The sequence below is a fragment of the Lissotriton helveticus genome, chromosome 9 (genome assembly GCF_964261635.1).
Source record: "Lissotriton helveticus chromosome 9, aLisHel1.1, whole genome shotgun sequence".
NCBI classification, from domain to species: domain Eukaryota; kingdom Metazoa; phylum Chordata; class Amphibia; order Caudata; family Salamandridae; genus Lissotriton; species Lissotriton helveticus.
Window position 1 is genome coordinate 662,954,452 of NC_136070.1, and position 20,360 is coordinate 662,974,811.

General features: G+C 44.3%; 1 protein-coding gene across 2 annotated transcripts in view; it reads right to left on the reverse strand.

The window, feature by feature from the left end:
* Nucleotides 1–20,360, reverse strand: part of PACS1 (phosphofurin acidic cluster sorting protein 1) — a 1,445,983-nt gene that overhangs the window by 963,477 nt on the left and 462,146 nt on the right. For both annotated transcript variants that reach the window (XM_078660756.1, XM_078660757.1), the window contains exon 4: nucleotides 11,914–12,039. In XM_078660756.1, coding sequence (XP_078516882.1) covers nucleotides 11,914–12,039 — 126 coding nt within the window. The remainder of the gene's footprint in view (nucleotides 1–11,913; nucleotides 12,040–20,360) is intronic.

The window sequence follows — 20,360 nt, forward strand, 5'->3', positions numbered from 1 at the left end:
TTTGACAATTTGTGTCAGGTAGGTCCACTGACTAATTGACTAAGCAGACTCAAATCTGCCCCCATCCCCATTACCCAATTGCTTGATTGTTTTATATTACTGTATCCTTACTGTGGACTACATTACTGCTTTATTGTCCTATATTTTTCTATATGACTTTTCAATCTACTTGACCTTTGTCATGTACTTCTTGTAAACCGATTCTCAAAGCATGTGCCTATTGGAAAAGGGCCATGTCTGAATTGCATATGGTTAGTCTGTCTGGAGTGACTCAGTGAGGAAAAAACAAATTACTGAAATTTGGCCCAGTAATTTACCTGTGACAGAGGAAATTCAAACATTCCAACCATCACGTTTGTTGTTCTAAAGTAGAAAGTGAAAAGCAGTATATTTCTTATATAAATTAGGCTCACCTAAATATGTCAAGAAGGTTAGAGTAACTGGTTTAAAGGCAGCTATTAATGTATGGTATGAAATAAGGGTTACGTGGGGAATCCCATATTATTCTGCGTTGACACCAATTTGGGAACCCGGAGGGATACCCAAGTGTCTGAAGGACACCTTAAGTCGACCACTTAAAGTAGCAAAATACACAAGATGGGGGTGATCTGATTTTTGGTGGTGAGCTGAGAACTTAGGAGATGTACTCTAAAACAGCCGGTGTCTATCCAGATTCAAATATTCGCAACTCAGCTCTTGGTTGGGGCATTACAACAAGGAATAAGTAAGTATGAAGGACTCGTCACTGGAGAGAGACTTGCACATGTCTGGTAAACATAAAAAGGAAGTGGCAAAATGGTATCATTACCTATGCAGAGGTTAAAGGGAAACCTCCACTCTATCAGAAGTGGAGCGAATGCTTGCTGAATTGAGATTTGGAGAATTTATAGCAAGTACTGTTGTAATTTGGCAGCAACTGAGTTAGCATTTAGCTCAGCTACACGAACTTTCATTGTTAACTTGACCAAACGTGCGGAGGCCATTTCATATTTCCTGGCTTCCATTTTGTATGAACACGCGGCCTCGTGGTCAGCATGCCCTTTTGTCCTTCCTCTGTACCAATGACCATTTACCTTGCCCGGCAACAGGCTATTTTTAGCACTGGTCAAGCCCACGCATGCGTACTCGAGCATATGGGTTAATGAGTGGTCACTTCTCAGGAATGTTCTCTACAACTGACCAGTGGTACTAAACTCCTCCCACATGTTGGCTGTGTTCCAAAAATGCCCTTATATGTACCTAAACTGTGAAGAGAGTATACCGCCTATCTTTTTATTACTGTTAAACTTGTATAAAAGAGGTCGCGCACCGATGTTCGGGGGTGATACTTCTTGCATTACCGAAGTGTGCTGTAGGAATGTACCACCACCCCATGGGGTCTTAATAAACTTGTCTTTTGCATTTCCAGTTTCCGTGCCAACTTCTATTCTATGGTGTTCGAGAGTTTTCACAGAGTATGTAGACCTGACGAAACCCAATACCACAAATTGGCGACCACGAAGGGACTCATCGGAGACTCGGATGCCCGAAGGAGAGGTCGCGACGAAGAATTGGAAACTCGCCATGGACGCGTACGCTGCCACTGAGTGACCCGAGTCTTGGCACCCACGGTGTTTCTTCCTTTCCTTCTGACCCGACCTTCCAGGTGGCGCCGGTCCTCGACTGAGATCCTGATCGGTTGGGTTGTCGTGCAGTGCCCGTTTGGCTGATTCGATTAAATAACTTGGCAGTTGGAACCTGGACGTTTGAGAATATTTGGTAAGCTTGTGATTGGTAAGGTAGTCTACTGACACTTACTGTGGCTTTTTGGATTTGTTTTAGTTAGCTAACATTTGGACCTATGATTTGAGTTATATGTGGAGTGTACCTCACATAGACAGGCATGTAGGGATATTTCTCTGACTTTGTATTTGTTTGAACGGCACACCGTGTGTAAGACATATTTAAGTGCCATTTTTATGTAGTATTGCGGTTTTTTTCGTGATATTTTGACATGCCTTTTCTCAGCACACTTCGAGGAATGTGCTGTTTTGGAAATGGTACCAATTATCAATTAAATGAATCTCAGCCGGCTCCCCCAGAGGGAACACCTAATCGTGAAATGTACATAAAATGTGGCCTTCCTCCCATTATGTATAGTACATTATGGCATAAATATACAAAAACTGATCGTGAATTGCAATGGCCTCTACATGGGTCGTTTGATCTGCGAAAGGTTCAATATGTGGAGCAGTGTCTGTTTCAGCGCAGGTCTAGACAGGATATGTTTGATTGTGTACGTATGTGGGAGAAAGCGGTGCGTGAACGAATGAAGCGTGAACAAGCCTTGGCGGACAAGGAACAGCGAAAGGCTGCTCGTGATAAAGCTTTACAGTTGCAGGAAAAAGAATTGCAGGAACAGAAAGAGAGAGAGATTCGAGAACGTAATTTACAAATTAATGGTCAGTTTCCTATTCAACGTCCTCTTTATCCTGTCCTTACTAATGAATCGGATGATTTTTCATTACTAGATCGTTGCCCGCCTCCGTATGTTCCGCCTACGGCCCCAGATGAGGACTCCGACGAGGATAGTCAGGGAGATCAGCGTACCAGGCTAAGTGCTGATCGAGCCTCGGAATTACGCGGGTTTGCTCGTAAACTTAATATTAATTCTATAACTGTTTCAGAAATCGATGGTCTTATGCGTAAGTGGTCCGATAGAGAACGATTGTATTTTTTGGATCATTTAGGAGATGAAGTTGTTGAACGATTTAGAAAGTATTCATCTGAGTTGGAACCTAAGGATATATCAGTTGGTCGTGATAATTTACGTAAAGGTATTTTTGTTCTTGCAGATGCGGATGAGTTTTTTCAGTGTTTGATTAAGCTGCGGGATGAAGCGTCACGACTACGAGCGGCGAAAAAGGCATCGGGTCCGCCTGCGTCCGGATCGACGGAAGTATCGAAAGAGTGTCCTATCTTTGAAACAGATAAGAGCGCTGCAGTTCATGTTATGCCTATGCGAGAAGCCGCACCTTTGTATGTCCCTCCTAAAGGGCACGGCACAGACAATGATAGGATGTCTAAAGATGCGAAGGGCTATTTTATATATAATTGGGTTTATACGCCCTGGAATAGAACAGATGTTATGACACTTAAAAATGCTTTGCCCGACCCTCGCAAAAATCCAGCAGCTTTCTATGAAGTAGTGGAAGGTGCTATTTCTTCGTGTGTTATGACATTAGTTGACATTGATCTTTTCTTTGGGTTAATATTGCCCCCTGATATGTGGAGAGCTATTCGTAAGTTTGATGATCGGGTGATTTTAGGTGCAGATTGGAAGGACTTAGCTCAAGCTGATTTGGATAGGGAACCCGCATGTAAGCCGTGTCAAGTGATTTTAGATCTCCCGGCGGCTATTTTGACTAAATTAAAAACACTTGTCCCCCCTAAGAAAATTGATTGGACAATGTTGGCTTCTTGTAAACAGAAGCCGGATGAATCGGTCTCTGACTTCTTTTCCCGTTTCGAGGAAGCGTTTCATGATTACAGTGGGCAATTATTAACAGAAGACACGGGCAGGCATTTGTTCGTTGATAAGTATGTGGCTAATCTCCTACCGGAGATTGCACGACGATTAAAGACTAGTGAAAGTTCATGGACCACGGCAACCCCTGCTTCTTTATTGACTATGGCTCACTATTATGAACCACAGGAATTGGAGGCTAAAGAAAGTAGTGATAAGAAAGCGAAGGATTTAAAGACGAAGGTGATGTTGGCTCAGGTTTATGCTACCCAGTCGAGAGGGAATGATAGGGGTAGACGAGGATCGTATAGTACGTCTTCCACCAGTTCTGACATTTCTGAGGATCAGTGTGCATACTGTAAACAGTTTGGACATTGGGCTTTAGATTGTCCGGTGCTTCGAGAACAGCGTAATCAGCGTGGTCGAGGGAGTGGAAGGTCACGGAATAGTTATTCAGGGTCGAGGGGTGGAGCGAATGATCGCGGTAGGTTTGAAGCGAGGGGTTGTGCTCAGGCTGATCATAATATTTTTGATCGACGGAATCAGTATCAGATAGCTGAAGGAGAGTTTATTGAGTCTCAGGATAATAATTATGCATAGGATTGCGTAGGATTAGGTGTGGAATCGGTTGCAGTACCAGTCGTTCAAAGGGGTCCATATATATCAGCACATGTTTTGGGTTCTACTGATCAGTTTCTGTTCGATACAGGAGCTACTCGTAGCGCTCTGTCCAAACACTTGGTTCCAAGGGCTCCCCTGTCTGGCGAAACGATTACATCAATAGGGTTCGATGGAACACCTTCTCTTAGCCCATTGTCTCAACCCCTTTCATTTCACATTGACAAATTTACTGCCCCATACCCGTTTTTGTTATCTCCAAGCACGCCAGATAATATTGTGGGACTTGATATGCTAAAACATTTTCGAGCAACTATACGCTGTGCCCCTGAAGGGGTGCGGGTTATTTTGAATGAGAACTACCCAGAGGTTGAGAGATCGTGCCTCATGCAGGAGGCCGATGCGTTAGCTTCTCTTCCGAGCACTTTATGGGCCACTTCCGATACTGACGTGGGTCAAATGATTATTCCTCCCGTACATATTACTGTAAAGGAGGGAGTGTCTTTGCCCCGCATACCACAGTATAAGATATGCAGAGAAGGTGAAATGGCTTTGACACATATTGTGAATGACTTGATTGAGGCAGGGGTGGTGGAGGAAGTCCCCTATAATGTTTGTAATAGCCCAATTCTTCCGGTCCTTAAGAAAGACACAGACACTAAGGTCTATCGTTTTATTATTGATTTGAGGGAAGTTAATAAGACAGTTGTACCCCAATACCCGGTGGTGTCTGATCTTACCACCGTACTTACTTTGATTCCACCTACCGCCACTATATTCACTGTTATTGACTTGAAGAATGCTTTCTTCTCGATTCCTATTCATCCTGGTAGCCAATATTTGTTCGGCTTCACATTAAATAACAAATCATATAGATTTGTCGGGTTCCTCAAGGCTACACAGAAAGCCCTAGCTTTTATAGCCAGGCTTTAAAAAGGCAGCTTGATTCCTTTCCTTTACAGTCTGGGGTGGCTCTTATTCAATATGTAGAAGACATTTTACTTGCAGCAGACACGCAGGAACAATGTGAGGAGAGTACTCTTTCCCTGCTTTCTTTCCTTGCCAAGAATAATCACAAGGTCTCGAGGAAGAAGTTGCAATATTGTAGACCAAAGGTGACCTACCTCGGTCATCTTTTGTCTAAGGAGGGACGTGCATTGACATCAGACCGAATTCAAGCAATATTATATACACCAGTTCCTTGCACTCAGAAAGATGTTCGTGCCTTTATAGGTTTGACGTCCTTTTGTAGGCAATGGATACTAGGATTTTCGCATATTGTAAAACCCTTGTTAGCGTTGTTGTCCAAAACTACACCAATTCCCCTTGAATGGACAGAAGAATGTCAGAATGCTTTTGAACAATTGAGACAAGCCCTATGTTCTGCACCAGTGTTAGGTACACCAGATTATACAAAGGTCTTTACACTATATGTACATGAGAAGGATGGGTGTGCATTGTCAGTCTTAGTGCAGACACACGGAGATAAACAGAGGCCTTGTGCGTACTTCTCAGCAGTACTCGATCCTGTGGCTCGAGGATTGCCTGGATGTTTTCGAGCAGTCGCAGCAACAGCTGTGGCCCTACGACAGAGTGAGGGGATAGTGTTGTCACACAAATTGTTGGTGTTAGTTCCCCATGCGGTAGATGCTTTATTGAACCAAACGAAAACACAGCATCTAACTAGTGCTCGTTTAACAGGATACGAGTTAACGCTGTTGGCGCCACATATTACACTGAAGAGGTGCGCCACTTTGAACCCTGCTACTTTAATGCCATATCCTGTTGCTGAGACCCAGAAGGAAGAACAACATGATTGTGTTTTTCTGACCGAAGAACAGACAAAGGGTCGTATCGATTTACAGGATACGCCACTTCCAGATGTAGATGGGGAACTGTGGGTTGATGGATCGTGTTTGAAGCTGCGAGATGGTACAACTTCTGCAGCCTACGCGATCACGACAATTAAAACAGTGGTAGAAACAGCACGAATACTGCAAAAATCGGCCCAAGCAGCTGAATTGATAGCTTTAATGAAAGCCTGTGAGTTAAGTGCTGGATTATGCGTGAACATCTACACTGACAGCCGTTACGCTTTTGGAGTAGTGCACGATTTTGGCCTACTTTGGAAGGAACAAGGGTTCCTGACCTCACATGGAGTGCATATCATGCATGGAGAATTAGTACGTGACCTCCTGAATGCACTATTATGTCCAAAGAAAGTAGCGATAATCAAATGTAGTGCACATAAGAAGGTGACAGATAAAATAGGACAAGGAAACGCTTTTGCAGATCGCATAGCAAGAGAGACTGCCATGTTACAAAATGTCTCTCCCATGTATGTGGTGAAATCACAGGCAGAGCGATGGCATGATGCTAGAGAGGAAATATTGGACATACAAAAATCAGCATCTGAAGCTGAACTTGCAATCTGGGCGACAGAGGGAGTGTTGGATGATGAGGGTTGTTGGCGTAGCAAAGATATGGAGAGATGGAAATTGCCTGCCGCTTATTTGCAAGCAATAGTTCAAATGACACATGGGCTGGCACATGTTGGAGCTCTTGCAATTACTAAATTGCTTACACGAGTTTGGGAGCATCCTTAGATTGCCAGCACGGCTAAGAGAGTGGTTCAGACCTGTCTGATATGCTTACAGCACAATCCTGCAAAAGGGACTTATACTCCTAAAGGAGGGTTTGTTCCACCTACTACACCATTCGAAGTATTACAAATGGATTACATCCAGTTTGAGCGTTGTAACAACATGAAGTATTTCTTAGTGGTGGTGTGTGCCTTCAGTAAGTGGATCGAGACCTTCCCCACGAAGGATATTACTGCGTTGACAACAGCTAAGGTGTTACTCAAAGAGTACTTCCCACGCTATGGTGTTTGTAAATTTCTGTGGAATGATAATGGTCCTCATTTTGTTGGGAAAGTAGTGGAGTATGTCCTGAAAGGATTGGGAACTAAACAAAGATTCCACACTGTATTTCACCCGCAGTCAGCAGGTCTTGTGGAAAGGTATAATGCAACTCTGAAATTGAAGCTAGCAAAGATTGTGGCATCCACGTCTTTGAAATGGCCGGATGCTTTGCCTTTGGCATTACTATCTATTAGTTCAGTGTCACATTCCCGATCTGGCCTAACACCCTATGAAGTGGTGTTTGGAAGGCCTATGAACATCTGGGGAGTTCCAAAGCCTCGCTTAATACATGATGTGCCTTGTATAATGATGAACAATTATTTGGCACGATTAACAAATGATTTACTTTCTATTCATCAACAGGTTCGAGAAGCGCTCCCCGACAACTCCATTGGAGAGGCTCACGATCTCCGTCCTGGGGACCATGTTATGGTTCGTGTGTTCGAGAGAACCAGCAGTTTGGAGCCGAGGTGGCGTGGCCCTGAACAAGTATTGCTGACAACTCGGACGGCTGTGCGAGTCACGAATAGGAAGCAGTGGATACATTCTACTCACTGCCGTCGTGTCTCTCCGGACCTGGTGAATCCTGCGGTGCTGTCGATTATCGAGACATCTTGGATGTAGAGAAGAGCCCAGCTACTACGCCTCACGAGTCGGAGGAAGCCTTCCCGGACCACACTTTCTGGTGGAGTGAAGTATAACCTACGTCCAAGGAAATAGTTTTTGTGCGAGACTGGTTGAGTTACCGTTCTGAGGTTTGCGAAAACGGAAGCCGAGAATATCAAGGGGGGGGATCAGTTCTGGCCAGTGTAGCGACACCCGTCTTGAATCTCGGAGAAGATACCAGCGGCTACCTCGGATCTTTGCACTCAATTTTTATTTTTTAGTTTATTTTTTTTGAAACTTTGTTCTTTGCACTATGGCACCTACGACAATGAGGAACAGGAGAATTCTTGGTGCAGTGCTTTTTGTTGTGACTATAGTGGTAATAGCAGTAATAGCTTGGACTGTAGAACGATTGCTTCCTGCACGAGAATATTTACTGCCTACCACTCCAATCCCATCTGAACATTTCCATTTTACTCTACCTTATTATGAAGAGAGACATAGACAGACTTATTTAAATAACAGCTTCATTCAGATTCTACATCATACCCATAATATGACGAACACTTCGAACTGTTGGGTATGTGGAATGTTGCCTGGACATCAGAAGAAAGGAGGAACTCCACTTATTCCTCTTCCCTTTTCTCATAATGGTTCTTGCAATGCTTGGTACACTCTTCTTTTTACCCTGAGATGGCCAACAAAAGGTGGACTACTTTTTCGACTAAATAAAATATGCTGTAATGATAGAGATGGTTACCCACAGGCAGAAGGAACTAAATTTGAGTGGGAAGAATATCGACCGGACAATGTATCTACGCCTCGTATTTTCACTAATCAACGAATTACAAATATGTCTAGTTTACATGTGATTACTATTATTGATACCAAGGCTGAATTGTGTGTGCGTAATAAAGGTACAATTCCGGTAGGGAAAAGTGTATGTAATACTACTCTCACATTTGACACACCAAATAGTATCGCTTTTGTAACCTCCCGAAATACTTATTTTATTTGTGGAAATAAAGGATATCATTGTCTTCCCATTGGGTGGTTAGGAACTTGTTATATATCTTTTGTACTACCCCCTGTATTTATTGCCCCGCCTATGTACCATAATGATTTTGTACTATATCATGATTTTATATTAAATAGGGTTAAGAGAACATTAGAGACTGAAAATGTAGATCAAACGGACACTTCCTTACAACAATATGTAGATTTTAATTTAGGCCTGTTTTCCTTTGTTGGTGCTGCTTTAAACAGCAGAAAAATAAGACGGCTAACACGTGTTGTGGAAGCTGTTGCTAATGAAACTGCCTCTGCATTAGGGAAGTTAACTGAGGAACTCCAAATTACCAGAATTGTAATGCTCCAGAACCGAATGGTTCTAGATGTAGTACTAGCTGATCGTGGGGGTGCATGTCGCATTATCGGAAGTAGTTGTTGTGTTTACGTTCCAGATAATTCGCCTTCTGTGTATGATGCCATTTCCAAATTGCATACAATTGCTGCTGAAATTCACCCCGAAAATGGTACATGGACATTCTCTAATTGGTTCTGGACTTTGCTTAGTACCTGGGGTTGGAAATTACTGACGATCCTATGTATGATTATTGGAATACTCTTTTTCCTTTGTTTATGTATTCAATGTGGCCCTACCTTATGCTCTGTATGTATTACAGCCTGTATTCCATCCAAACGAGCTATTGCCAAAAACGAGCAATTGATTAATGCAGAAATGATGAAAATAATGAAGATTAATATTGATGACGAATATCCTGATTACTTCCGTTATGAGGTAGCTTCAGCTAAATGCTAAAAGGGCCGTCTGTTGTAATTTGGCAGCAACTGAGTTAGCATTTAGCTCAGCTACACGAACTTTCATTGTTAACTTGACCAAACGTGCGGAGGCCATTTCATATTTCCTGGCTTCCATTTTGTATGACCACGCGGCCTCGTGGTCAGCATGCCCTTTTGTCCTTCCTCTGTACCAATGACCATTTACCTTGCCCGGCAACAGGCTATTTTTAGCACTGGTCAAGCCCACGCATGCGTACTCGAGCATATGGGTTAATGAGTGGTCACTTCTCAGGAATGTTCTCTACAACTGACCAGTGGTACTAAACTCCTCCCACATGTTGGCTGTGTTCCAAAAATGCCCTTATATGTACCTAAACTGTGAAGTGAGTATACCGCCTATCTTTTTATTACTGTTAAACTTGTATAAAAGAGGTCTCGCACCGATGTTCGGGGTGATACTTCTTGCATTACCGAAGGGTGCTGTAGGAATGTACCACCACCCCATGGGGTCTTAATAAACTTGTCTTTTGCATTTCCAGTTTCTGTGCCAACTTCTATTCTATGGTGTTCGAGAGTTTTCACAGAGTATGTAGACCTGACGAAACCCAATACCACAGTACCCTTTGAGCTATAAGCCATTGTCAGTCTTGTTCCCCAAAAAGAAACCATCTTTTCACTCTAAATAGGGCTCACTGGACTCCTTAGAAAATGTCAAGATTGGCGAGATCAATTGAAAACTACTGTAGAAAGTGAGGTGCCCCAGACAATATATAAATATGTCTGTTTCATGTCCCATTTTGAAGGTGTTTTGGGAGGACATAAGTAGTTTAGTAAGGGTGATTATAGGAACTGAATTTAAGGTAAGCCTTAACTTTATTTTATTTGGTGTCAAAACAGCTGATAATGGAGAACAAGATTGAGATAATAAAAAAGAATTTTTTTTTTATCCTATGTTGTGTGCATGGCACTTGATATGCAGAGTATGGGTGGACAGGAGCCCGCCCACGGGCAATGAGGGACTGCAGTTGCCCGTAAGGACTATCAAGTTTGACAGAACATGCCTTAAAGAAAAAAGAACGAAACTTTAGCTACCAGTCTTGTGTTGGATGAGATCTAGTCAGGGAAACTAAAGCGTACGATCGGGGTAATTGTCCGATGATTACACCATAAAGGGCTCAGGGTATCCACCCTGAGGGCCAGTTCAGAGTGTCCAACAACAGGGCGGCTCAATGGATTGGACAAAGGAAAGTGAATATAACCGGCCCATGTTGGGAGCATTTGGTTAAGAGGGTAAAGCAGCTCCAAGGTGATGACGGCAAAAAAAAATACCTACCCTTCTCAATAAAGGAATCTACCCTTTTTTCTACGGTGCAGAATGTAATGATACAGATGAAATGCACAAAGTAAATAAGCAAGCTTTGGTAGTTCTTTACATTTAGTCATGCTATTAATGCATAATGCTTTGATTTGTGTTGTGTGCATTGTTAAATCTGATTGTGTGATCTTCCTTGCTGCTCTTCAAACCACTTGCACCACCTCGAACTGTGTAATTCTTTGATACTCTTCATTTCCAAATTATCAAATGATACTTCAGGAAGCACTTTCCATGTGATGCTAATAGATAGATAGATTCTCTTTTGTTATTACTCTATACTTTAATCCTCTTTAGACTCTTCCTACTTCTCGTCAGCTCGACAATGTGTCTGTACAATACACTACTGCCAACATGTACTCGGTTTCTGTTAACTTCTGCCTAGCTAATGTCTCACTTTTGTCCTCTCTTTCAATGTACCAGTGACCTTTCCTTAAACGTTCCATTTTCCTATCAAAAATGTGATTATGTTGCTGTTTTCCAACGACCTCTACATATTCCTCTAACCTCGTACTGCACAATTCCTTGAAACCTAAAGTAATTTCTGGCCTATCTCCCTTTTCTCTACGGTTTCCTCTCTTATTTGGGTTATGATGCTTTCTTCGTAACTGTGGGTTATTTGGACCATAGCTGGTGTTTAACAGAGGAAATGAACCAGGGATCTGTTTTGCTCAAACATGCATCACTGATCTGTATTATATGCACGTCCCAGTTTTACTGTAAGACATCTCCTCTAAAAATTATAATAAATGTATGTACACAACAAATGCTTGTGCATATGCTACCATAGTCAATATATGATTGACTTTCTATTGTTAGATATATCATGTATAGCTCTCTGAAACATGGTTGTATGAAGTTTGCACTATAAAAGACAATACAAATATTGAAATGGTCTCGATAAAAGTGATTGATCCGAATGGACAAGGTGCAAGTGTCGTAACTAAATATTCTTAAAGTTTAGGGCTGCGGGCATTCAAATTATGACACTAACATACCCAGTTGAACCACAGAATACACATCTATGCCAAATGTAAGTCTCCAAAAATTGTGCTATGAAGAATAAAGTCCAAAGCTCTCCTTACCTCTGCCATGTTAATGAGCCCCACAGCCAGGGTTTTGTACCCAAGAATCGTCCGGTTTTTATACCTTTTCCTTCTCTGCAACATTATCTGCAGTTTATTGGCATCCCTCTTCAGAAAGTGGGGGTACTGTTGAGAATGTAAGAACATCAAATTCTATGTAAAAGACAATTGATAATGTATAACAGACTATGTAGTAGTTCTGTAGCATGCACTCCATGATTATCTGCCGAATCACAAAAAGATGCAGGAGAGAAATACAGAAACAGAACTTAACGATAGCATCTGAAAACAAATGATGGGAACTCAAAGACAATCCACACAAACACCTGCACAAAAGTGTTCATTGAAGCAGTCATATTATCTAGAAATCCTTCAAATAAATACGGGATTTTATAAACTGTTCAATTTCTCCAATATATGATTTTACCGTCATATCATACATTTGAGGCCAAATAGTGTCACATTCCAAGGTTCATGCAGATGGGCTCCTCAACAACGTTTACTGTGGATATGCTGCAATTTAACAATATTTTTCAGGCATTGGGTATTTCCTGCCAGGGACGGCATAAAAGGGGTTTCACTTTTAAGTCGTCGTCTGCCGGACAGTGCAGTTGTTTTTTTATACAAGGACAAGGGAACCCAAAGGTAATTCAGTAGGGACCTCCTCCAACTGACTCTCTCACTCACCAACATTCCACAGCCACCTAACTCACCAACTTTCCACCACCATAGTCACAATGGCTGAGCAGCAGGAATAAAACAACTGCACTGTCCTATTATAGAGAACAGTGGTCCCTATTCTAAAAAATAATAAACAAAGGGAGATAATCATTCACTAGATAGAAAGTATGACTTTTGTCCAGCCGGACAAGAATTTATTTTCATAATATATTTCAATAAGTAGCGTTTAAGAAACTATTAACAAGTGGGCACACACTGCACTTTTATTTATTAATACGCACATTGCGGTTTTTAAACCACACGCGGTCTATATGACTACCCTGCTTTCCAATCTCCCCTCACTACTATGCACTGCGCCGTTTTTTAATTTTGTATAAGCATGTGATTAGGATGAAACCCGTCCTCACGATCCTAGTCCGGACCAACCTGCTAAACATACAGGACTGGGTCACGTGCTTTATACTCGAGAAAGCTATGTATAACCACCTATATAGTCCTTACGTGATTTTGACATGATTATCATATCTATATCACCAGAGCATGAAATTGGTACAGCACTAACCATAAAAATTGCAGTTTTTTTCACAAATGTCACCGATTCTATGCTGACAACATGCCTAGCTTATTTTTCTAAATATGCTTTACAATTTTTTCTCTCTTTTCTCCCTGTATGTATCTTACCTTTCTCCCATGTCCCTTTAGAATGTAAAGTAACATAAAAAGGCGCAGTATATAACTGTCAAGACTACAATGTATAATTCGATTGTCCTGAAGATGATGCCTGGTATTTAATAGGGGCATCGAAACGTCGTCGACACCGAGACACCTTATGTACTAAGATTAAGCTGTATTAGAGTGTGCAATGGTGTTTAAAAGTTGATATATGTCTGTGTAAACTGAAGACAAGTATACAGACCCATTTTGGCTTGCCTTTTGGCCAATCCCTTTCGTTGTTCTGTCTTGTGTGTCACGGCTGTGCCCACTTGTTATTAATTGTTTCTTAAACGCTACTTATTGAAATATATTATGAAAATAAATTCTTGTCCGGCTGGACAAAAGTCATACTTTCTATCTAGTGTATGATTATCTCCCTTTGTTTATTATTTTTTAGAATATGGACCACTGTTCTCTATAATAGGACAGTGTAGTTGTGTTATTCCTGCTGCTCAGCCATTGTGACTATGGTGGTGGAAAGTTGGTGAGTTAGGTGGCTGTGGAATGTTGGTGAGTGAGAGAGTCAGTTGGAGGATGGGCTGAGCAGCAGGAAGGCTGATCCTGGTGGGGCTCTTCTTATCATCTTACTTAATAAACCTACTCTTACAATCCACATTGTTCACAACAATAAAGAAATATCAGAGAAAGAACTGTCCTGATAAAATCCAAAAGGAGGACTCTCACAACTCATTCCCATTATACCAAGAAAAAAAAAAAAAAAAAAAAATGAACGCCAAAAGAAAGTTGAGCAATAACGCCTCTATGGTATAAATAAGTTAGTTTGAACAAAATGACCACTCGAAGGTTACATAATGCACTAAAGAGTTTCAAATCTCATATAGACATTCATCAATTATGCCAGTTGTATAAAATGTTGCCACAAAGATATAAAAAAAAACATATATATCTATGTATATATGTATGTATCCATGATTTCTCAAGGACTGTTAAGCACAGGTTAAATTTGATTACATACTCAAGAGGACAGGTGGTAATATCTAAACCTCAGCCAGATGCAAAAAAGCATTGTAGGAGAATAACAAGAAGAACTTTCTATCAAGCCTAAAGACTCCCACCATGAAATGTATGACCAAAACGAAAACTGTCATAAATGTTTCAGACACTGCCTATCAGATAGTTTAAGATAAAGAGTTAACACCACCATGTTCCTAAAATTGAACCAAGGAATTACCTATACCGTCTCACAAAATAGGAGGCCACTAACTTGTCTCTTCCGATGAATACACCATAAACTCTGAATTTACCAGCACAACTCTTCAAAAATGTAAGCACTTATAATAATTATGAAGTCCGCTCAAGAAGAGAAAACAAATTGCACTCATTCCCATGGCTAAGAAAAACCAAAGGGGCATGTAAATAAAAAGAACCCCAAAAAGAGCATCACAAGAGGAAAACAACGGCTATTAGCTCACAACAATAGCCCTTAAAACAGCATATAACAAAGTCCAAGAAGGACTAAGCTGTATAGCCAAGTGATGCTCACACAAGACAGGGTATTCAGAGAAAACGATTTAATAATAAATAAATAGACTACGGAAGTAGCACAGTTAAAGAGCTATACAGTAGAAAACAATACTCCAAGTAGAGTAAGACATATACCCAAAAAAGGTATGAACTCTTGAGACTAAGCTCTTCATCAGAGTAAAATAAAAGAACAAACCAGCTACACAGCTGCAAAGACAATTCAGAGATTAAAATAGTCAAATCCGGAGTCAGACACTTTAGCCATAGGGAAGAAGTAGTGCATATACTTCAATACCACAAAGTGCAACAGCAGAGTCAGGATTTAAACCCTTAAACCTAAAGATCCACGACCGTGGCTACATAAAGAATAAGAAAAAGACATGATAAAGTCAAACTACCAGTGACCAGCCATGATGCATAGTAGCGCTGAATCTACATGGCTGTCAAATAAACAAACATCATCAAAGGACGTATCTTTCAAGCTCCGCTGAAAACTATCAGGGAATTTCGACTCCCGCAACCAAGCGTGTCTACGGAGAGCAACAGATCGAGACATAGCTCTGCCAAGAGAATCGGTGGTTTCCATTGCTGATTTAATATTAAACTTTGCAATCTCACAGCTATCTTGCGCACGCTGAAAGAGTTCAGCCCTGACCCTCTAGGGAAGGGAAGGAAGCAGATGGGTGACAGAGTCCCACAAAGCATATGAAGCCCTTCCTAAGACAGAAGACACGTTAAACGACCTCAAGGCCGAACTAGCCAACGCATTGATATTCCGGCCACCTAGATTTTCTACCTGGTGGAAGTGAAGGAGAAACATTTAGGTTAGGCAAAGTCGTAGCAGGTGGCACGACAAATCCCTTAGCAGTAGGGTGTTGAGAAAGACAGGCAGGGTTGTCTGGAGCAGGGCAATGGCAATGGGAAATGGCACTTTCAGCAGAGACACCCGGTACCGGCCTTACCCAGGTTCCCAGGAGAATATCATACAGAGACTCTCCATACGGGAGTAAGGGTTCAACACCTGTGGCAGCCTGCTGAAGCAGATCCAATAAGGGATCAGATGACAAAGTCACCGAAGGAAGCTGCAATTTCAATACCTCAGCAGCTCTCTTTATAACCTCAGCAAAAGCTGCACTAGCCTCCGTCGCCATTCATGGCGGAGAAAGCAGATCATAAATAGGAGAGGGTTGCAAACTACTATCCTCACCCAATGCAGCCCAAGAACCTCCTATGAGAGGCTGAACAAGACGGACCAAGCGGTCAGAGTCACCAGCGTCAGCTGAGCCACCTTGCAATGCTGGAGAAACCGCAACAGAGCCAGCTTCATCCTCAGAATCCTAAGGAGAAGATAAAGGAACTGCAGTGGCTATGAGCGGCGTCTCCGGTACCAACAGACATTGGGACGGTATCGTATCGTCATGCACCATGAGTTGCGCCTCCGGCGTCGGACGGTGTTGTAGCCACCTCAAGTACCACCTTATTTGACGCCACCGGCGTCACAACTGGAAGCAGCACCGGGCTGTGTACCGACACCGTAATTACTTCAGGCCCGGAGTCAAGGTCTTCAACAGGCACAGAGGGCGAACCTGCCGGCGTGCTTCCAGTCAGAGTACCCCCACCTCTTGGGGCCCGAAGGCTCTCCAGGGGAGGCATGGACCCAAAAGAGGCATCCAGGGCATGAAAGTATGTCTGCATCTGGGTCATAGTCGCCCCGGCTCCAGGATAAGGAGGGAGGCTCGGGTTGACTCTTGAGCGACGTCCTCCAGTGAGGAATGAGAGGAACCAGCAGCCACGTCACAACGCAGTGAGGCTGAAGACCACCATGGCCACGAACCCTCACAACGAGATTTTCGCAACTTGGGTGAGTGGTGCCCTTGGGAACGGCTCCTTGAATGGCCCCGGGCTGGAACCTCAGATCGGGAATGAGACCGATGTCATCTGGACTACGACTGGAAAAGCCACGCTGTCAGCAACTTCATCCGCCTTTCCTGAAAGGCCTCAGGCTTAGGAATTAATTTCGGATTGGTCCTTATTTAACCAGAGAAAGGATTCTCTGATGGTAAATGCCTGAATCTATCCCACTCTCCAAGAGGATGTCAGAGCCAGGAGCAGTGCTGCTGTCCATGAGACAAATGTTAAGTCTGCTTTATGTATAGGCTTAAAAGGAGGTAACATCAGTAGGCCGAGAACGTTGTGCGTGAACTGATTCTCTACCTGCATAGCTCTGCCTGGTAGCTGCTGCCCCTGACCCTTGCAGGTCTGCGAGTCCTTCTACCCGCAGGCCCCTGCCTGCACTTCATCCCTGGTGGTCCATTGGGGAGCATCTCTGCTCTGCTGCTGCTGCTCTGCCCTCCATTTCTCTGCTGTTTCTCCTCTGATCTCTTTTCTCCTCCCTTAACCTTTTCTGTATTTTTTTTTATCTTTGGTCACTTGCTTTTACTTTCTGCACTTTCACTTTTTCGCCTTTTCCTCACCGTCTCCCCGCCACTGCTTGTCCCCCACATCCCTGCCCCCCAGTGCCTTGTCAGTGAACTGCTTCCCTTCCTACACAGCTCCACCTGGTAGCTGCTGCCCCCGACCCTTGGTGAAACCCCGAAACCAATTGTACGTCTTTTGCTTCCTCGCCCTAAATGCGCCGGGTATGCCCAGACGTGGGTCCTGGGCTCACTGTGCCACTGGATACAAGCTATCCTGGCTGAAGAGGGGTGAAACCCCGAAACCGGTCCTAGGATGCTTGTTTCCGGTCCAGGGAGGCCCTGGCATAGCAGTTCAGCCTGGACTGTTCCCATGAGGCACAGGGTCAAGACTGATTTGTATATGGCCAGGACTAAACTGGGGTAGCATGGTGAGCAAAGGAATGTTGGGATTTAACCTAGATCTCTTGACTAGGGGTGAATGTTTTGATTTGATCTGCATTCCGTCCATCAATTGTGTGTCTCTTTTCCCGACCCTTTCAGGTCCTGAGAGTTTAAGGCTCTACTCCACATGCAGGCAGCACCCGCCTGCACCTCATCCCTGGTGGTCCAGTGAGCAGCATCTCCGCTCTGCTGCTGCTGCTCTGCCCTCTGCCGCTCTGCTTTCTGCCTTTACTCCTCTGATCTCTATTTTCCTCCCTTCATCTTTTCTGTCTTTTGCTCTTTGGTCACTTTCTTTCACTTTCAGCAATTTTCACTTTTGCTCCATTTCCTTGCCCTTTCCCCGCTGCTGCTTGTCCCCCTAGGCCACCACCCCCTCAACCGCCGATTCCCACTTTCCTGCCTCCCAGCTGTCCAGTCCTCCCACTCTCACTGCTTAATGGTGGCCACTGTGCAGCTCCGCCAAAGGTAAGCCTGTCTGCACATGGACCATGCCCAGCACCGCAGACCCTGATACTTGGACCTTCGACCTCTATGATACCTGAATCCTCCATGCCCTCAACAACGGATGACACTCTGCCTGCTACCTCGTGTCACTGTAGACCATCCAAGGCCCATTCACCAGCCACACCATCAATTGAATCTTCGTCGGCCTCCGCACCTCAAGACCTGGACCAGACCACCTCAGATGCATCCTACTCAACATCCACTCCATGGACATCTGGGACCTGCTCGACTCCATCTCCCCCAACATTGCTTGCTTCACATAAACCTGGAAGAACTGCAGCTTAGCCCTGGACATCGTAATCGCCGCCCCGGACATTGTAATCACTACCCCGGACGGGAAAAAAATCATCAACAAGGACTGCGTCAACCGACTGGGAGGAGGCATCACCATCGTACAGAAGACACCCTCCGCCTCACAACCAGCTCCGACGACCAATTACCTGACATGGAGCACCCCAACTTCAACATCCAGAACAACCCGAACACCACCGTCCACGGCACTTCCATCTACAGAACCCCCTGACCCCACCCCCCTTCAGCGAAGCCATAACCAACTTCATCGCTCACCACGCTCTCGCCTCAATGTCCTACATCCTCCTCTGCCATCTCAATTTCCACCTGGACAACCTCAAAGATCACAACCCCTCATCCCTACAGGAAAACCTCACCACCATCTGAATCAAACAACTGGTCACAAAGCCAACCCACTCAGCACGACACATGCTCAAACCCCATCTTCTCCGCAAGCAACAACATCCTCGTCAGCCATACTTATGAGCCACACCGGACCAACCACCACTGCCTCCACTTCTTCACCAAACCCACTGTATGGCACCATGCCCACTGTGTCCTCGCAGAAGCTGGAACAAAGTCATTGAAGACCAGCTCACCACCTCCCCTCAGCAAGATCCCACCTGAGACATACACGGACACCAACACCTCAGCACCCAACCTACACCGCTGGATCTCTAACTGTGCCAACACACTGGCCCCCCTCAGGAAACCCTCAGGCAAGCAGCCCTCCAAGAAAGCCAGCTGGGTCTCCTTTGCCCTCCAAGAGTACAGGCGCACCTGCAAACAGCTTGAGAAAAGATGGAGGAGCAGGAAGATCACGGCAGACCATGCTGCTTTCAATTCCGCCATCACCACACACCACAACCTCATCAGAACAACAAAGATGGCAGCCATCGAGGAACGCATCAATACCAACGCACACACCAGCAAAGAACTCTTCGCTGTGGTCAAAGAATTAGCTAAGCACAGCACAGAGACAGCAGACATTCTCATGTCTAAAGACCTCTGTGACAACCTCGCCACCTTCATCCACCGCAAGATCAATGAAATCTACGACCGCTTTGCAACCCAAGAGTCACCAACCACACCCAATGGCCCCAGCCCCCAGCACACCTTGACCAACTGGACGACCCTCACCTCTGATGGCACTTTCAAGATCATGAAGAGCATCTACTCCGGACCCCCCTAGGATCCCTGCCCTCACCACATCTTTAACAGAGCCAGCACTTCCATCGCACCCGAATTCTGTCACACCATCAACTCCTCAATCGAGTCTGCAACCTTCACGGAAGACTGGAAGCATGCAGAGATCAACACCCTGTTGAAGAAACTTTCGGCCGACCTGACGGACCTCAAGAACTACAGACCCATCTCTCTGCTCCCCTTTCCAGCCAGAGTCATCAAGAAGGCCATCAACACCCAGCTCTCAGAGTTAATCGAAACAAACATCCTGGACCAGTCACAATCTGGATTCAGAAGCAACCACAGCACCGAGACTGCTCTCCTCGCCGCCACATACTACACTGCATCCTCCTTGACAGAGGCGAGACTGCAGCCCTCATTCTCCTGGACCGCTCAGCTGCCTTCGACACGGTCTCCCCCAACACAGTCTGCGTAAGACTCCACAACGCTGGCATCTGCAACAAAGCCCTAGAATGCATCTGCACCTTCCTCACCTGCCAAACGCAGAGAGTCAGAGTTCTGCCGTTCTACTCCAAACCCACAGAGAACAGCTGTGGAGTGCCTCAAGGATCCTCCCTGAGTCCCACCCTTTAACATCTACATGGCCCGCTTGCAGCCATCGTCAGAAGCCATGGACTCAACAGCGTCTCCTGCGCCGACGACACCCAGCTGATTCTATCTCTCATGGACCAACCCACAGCCGCCAATAACAACTTCCACGATGGGATG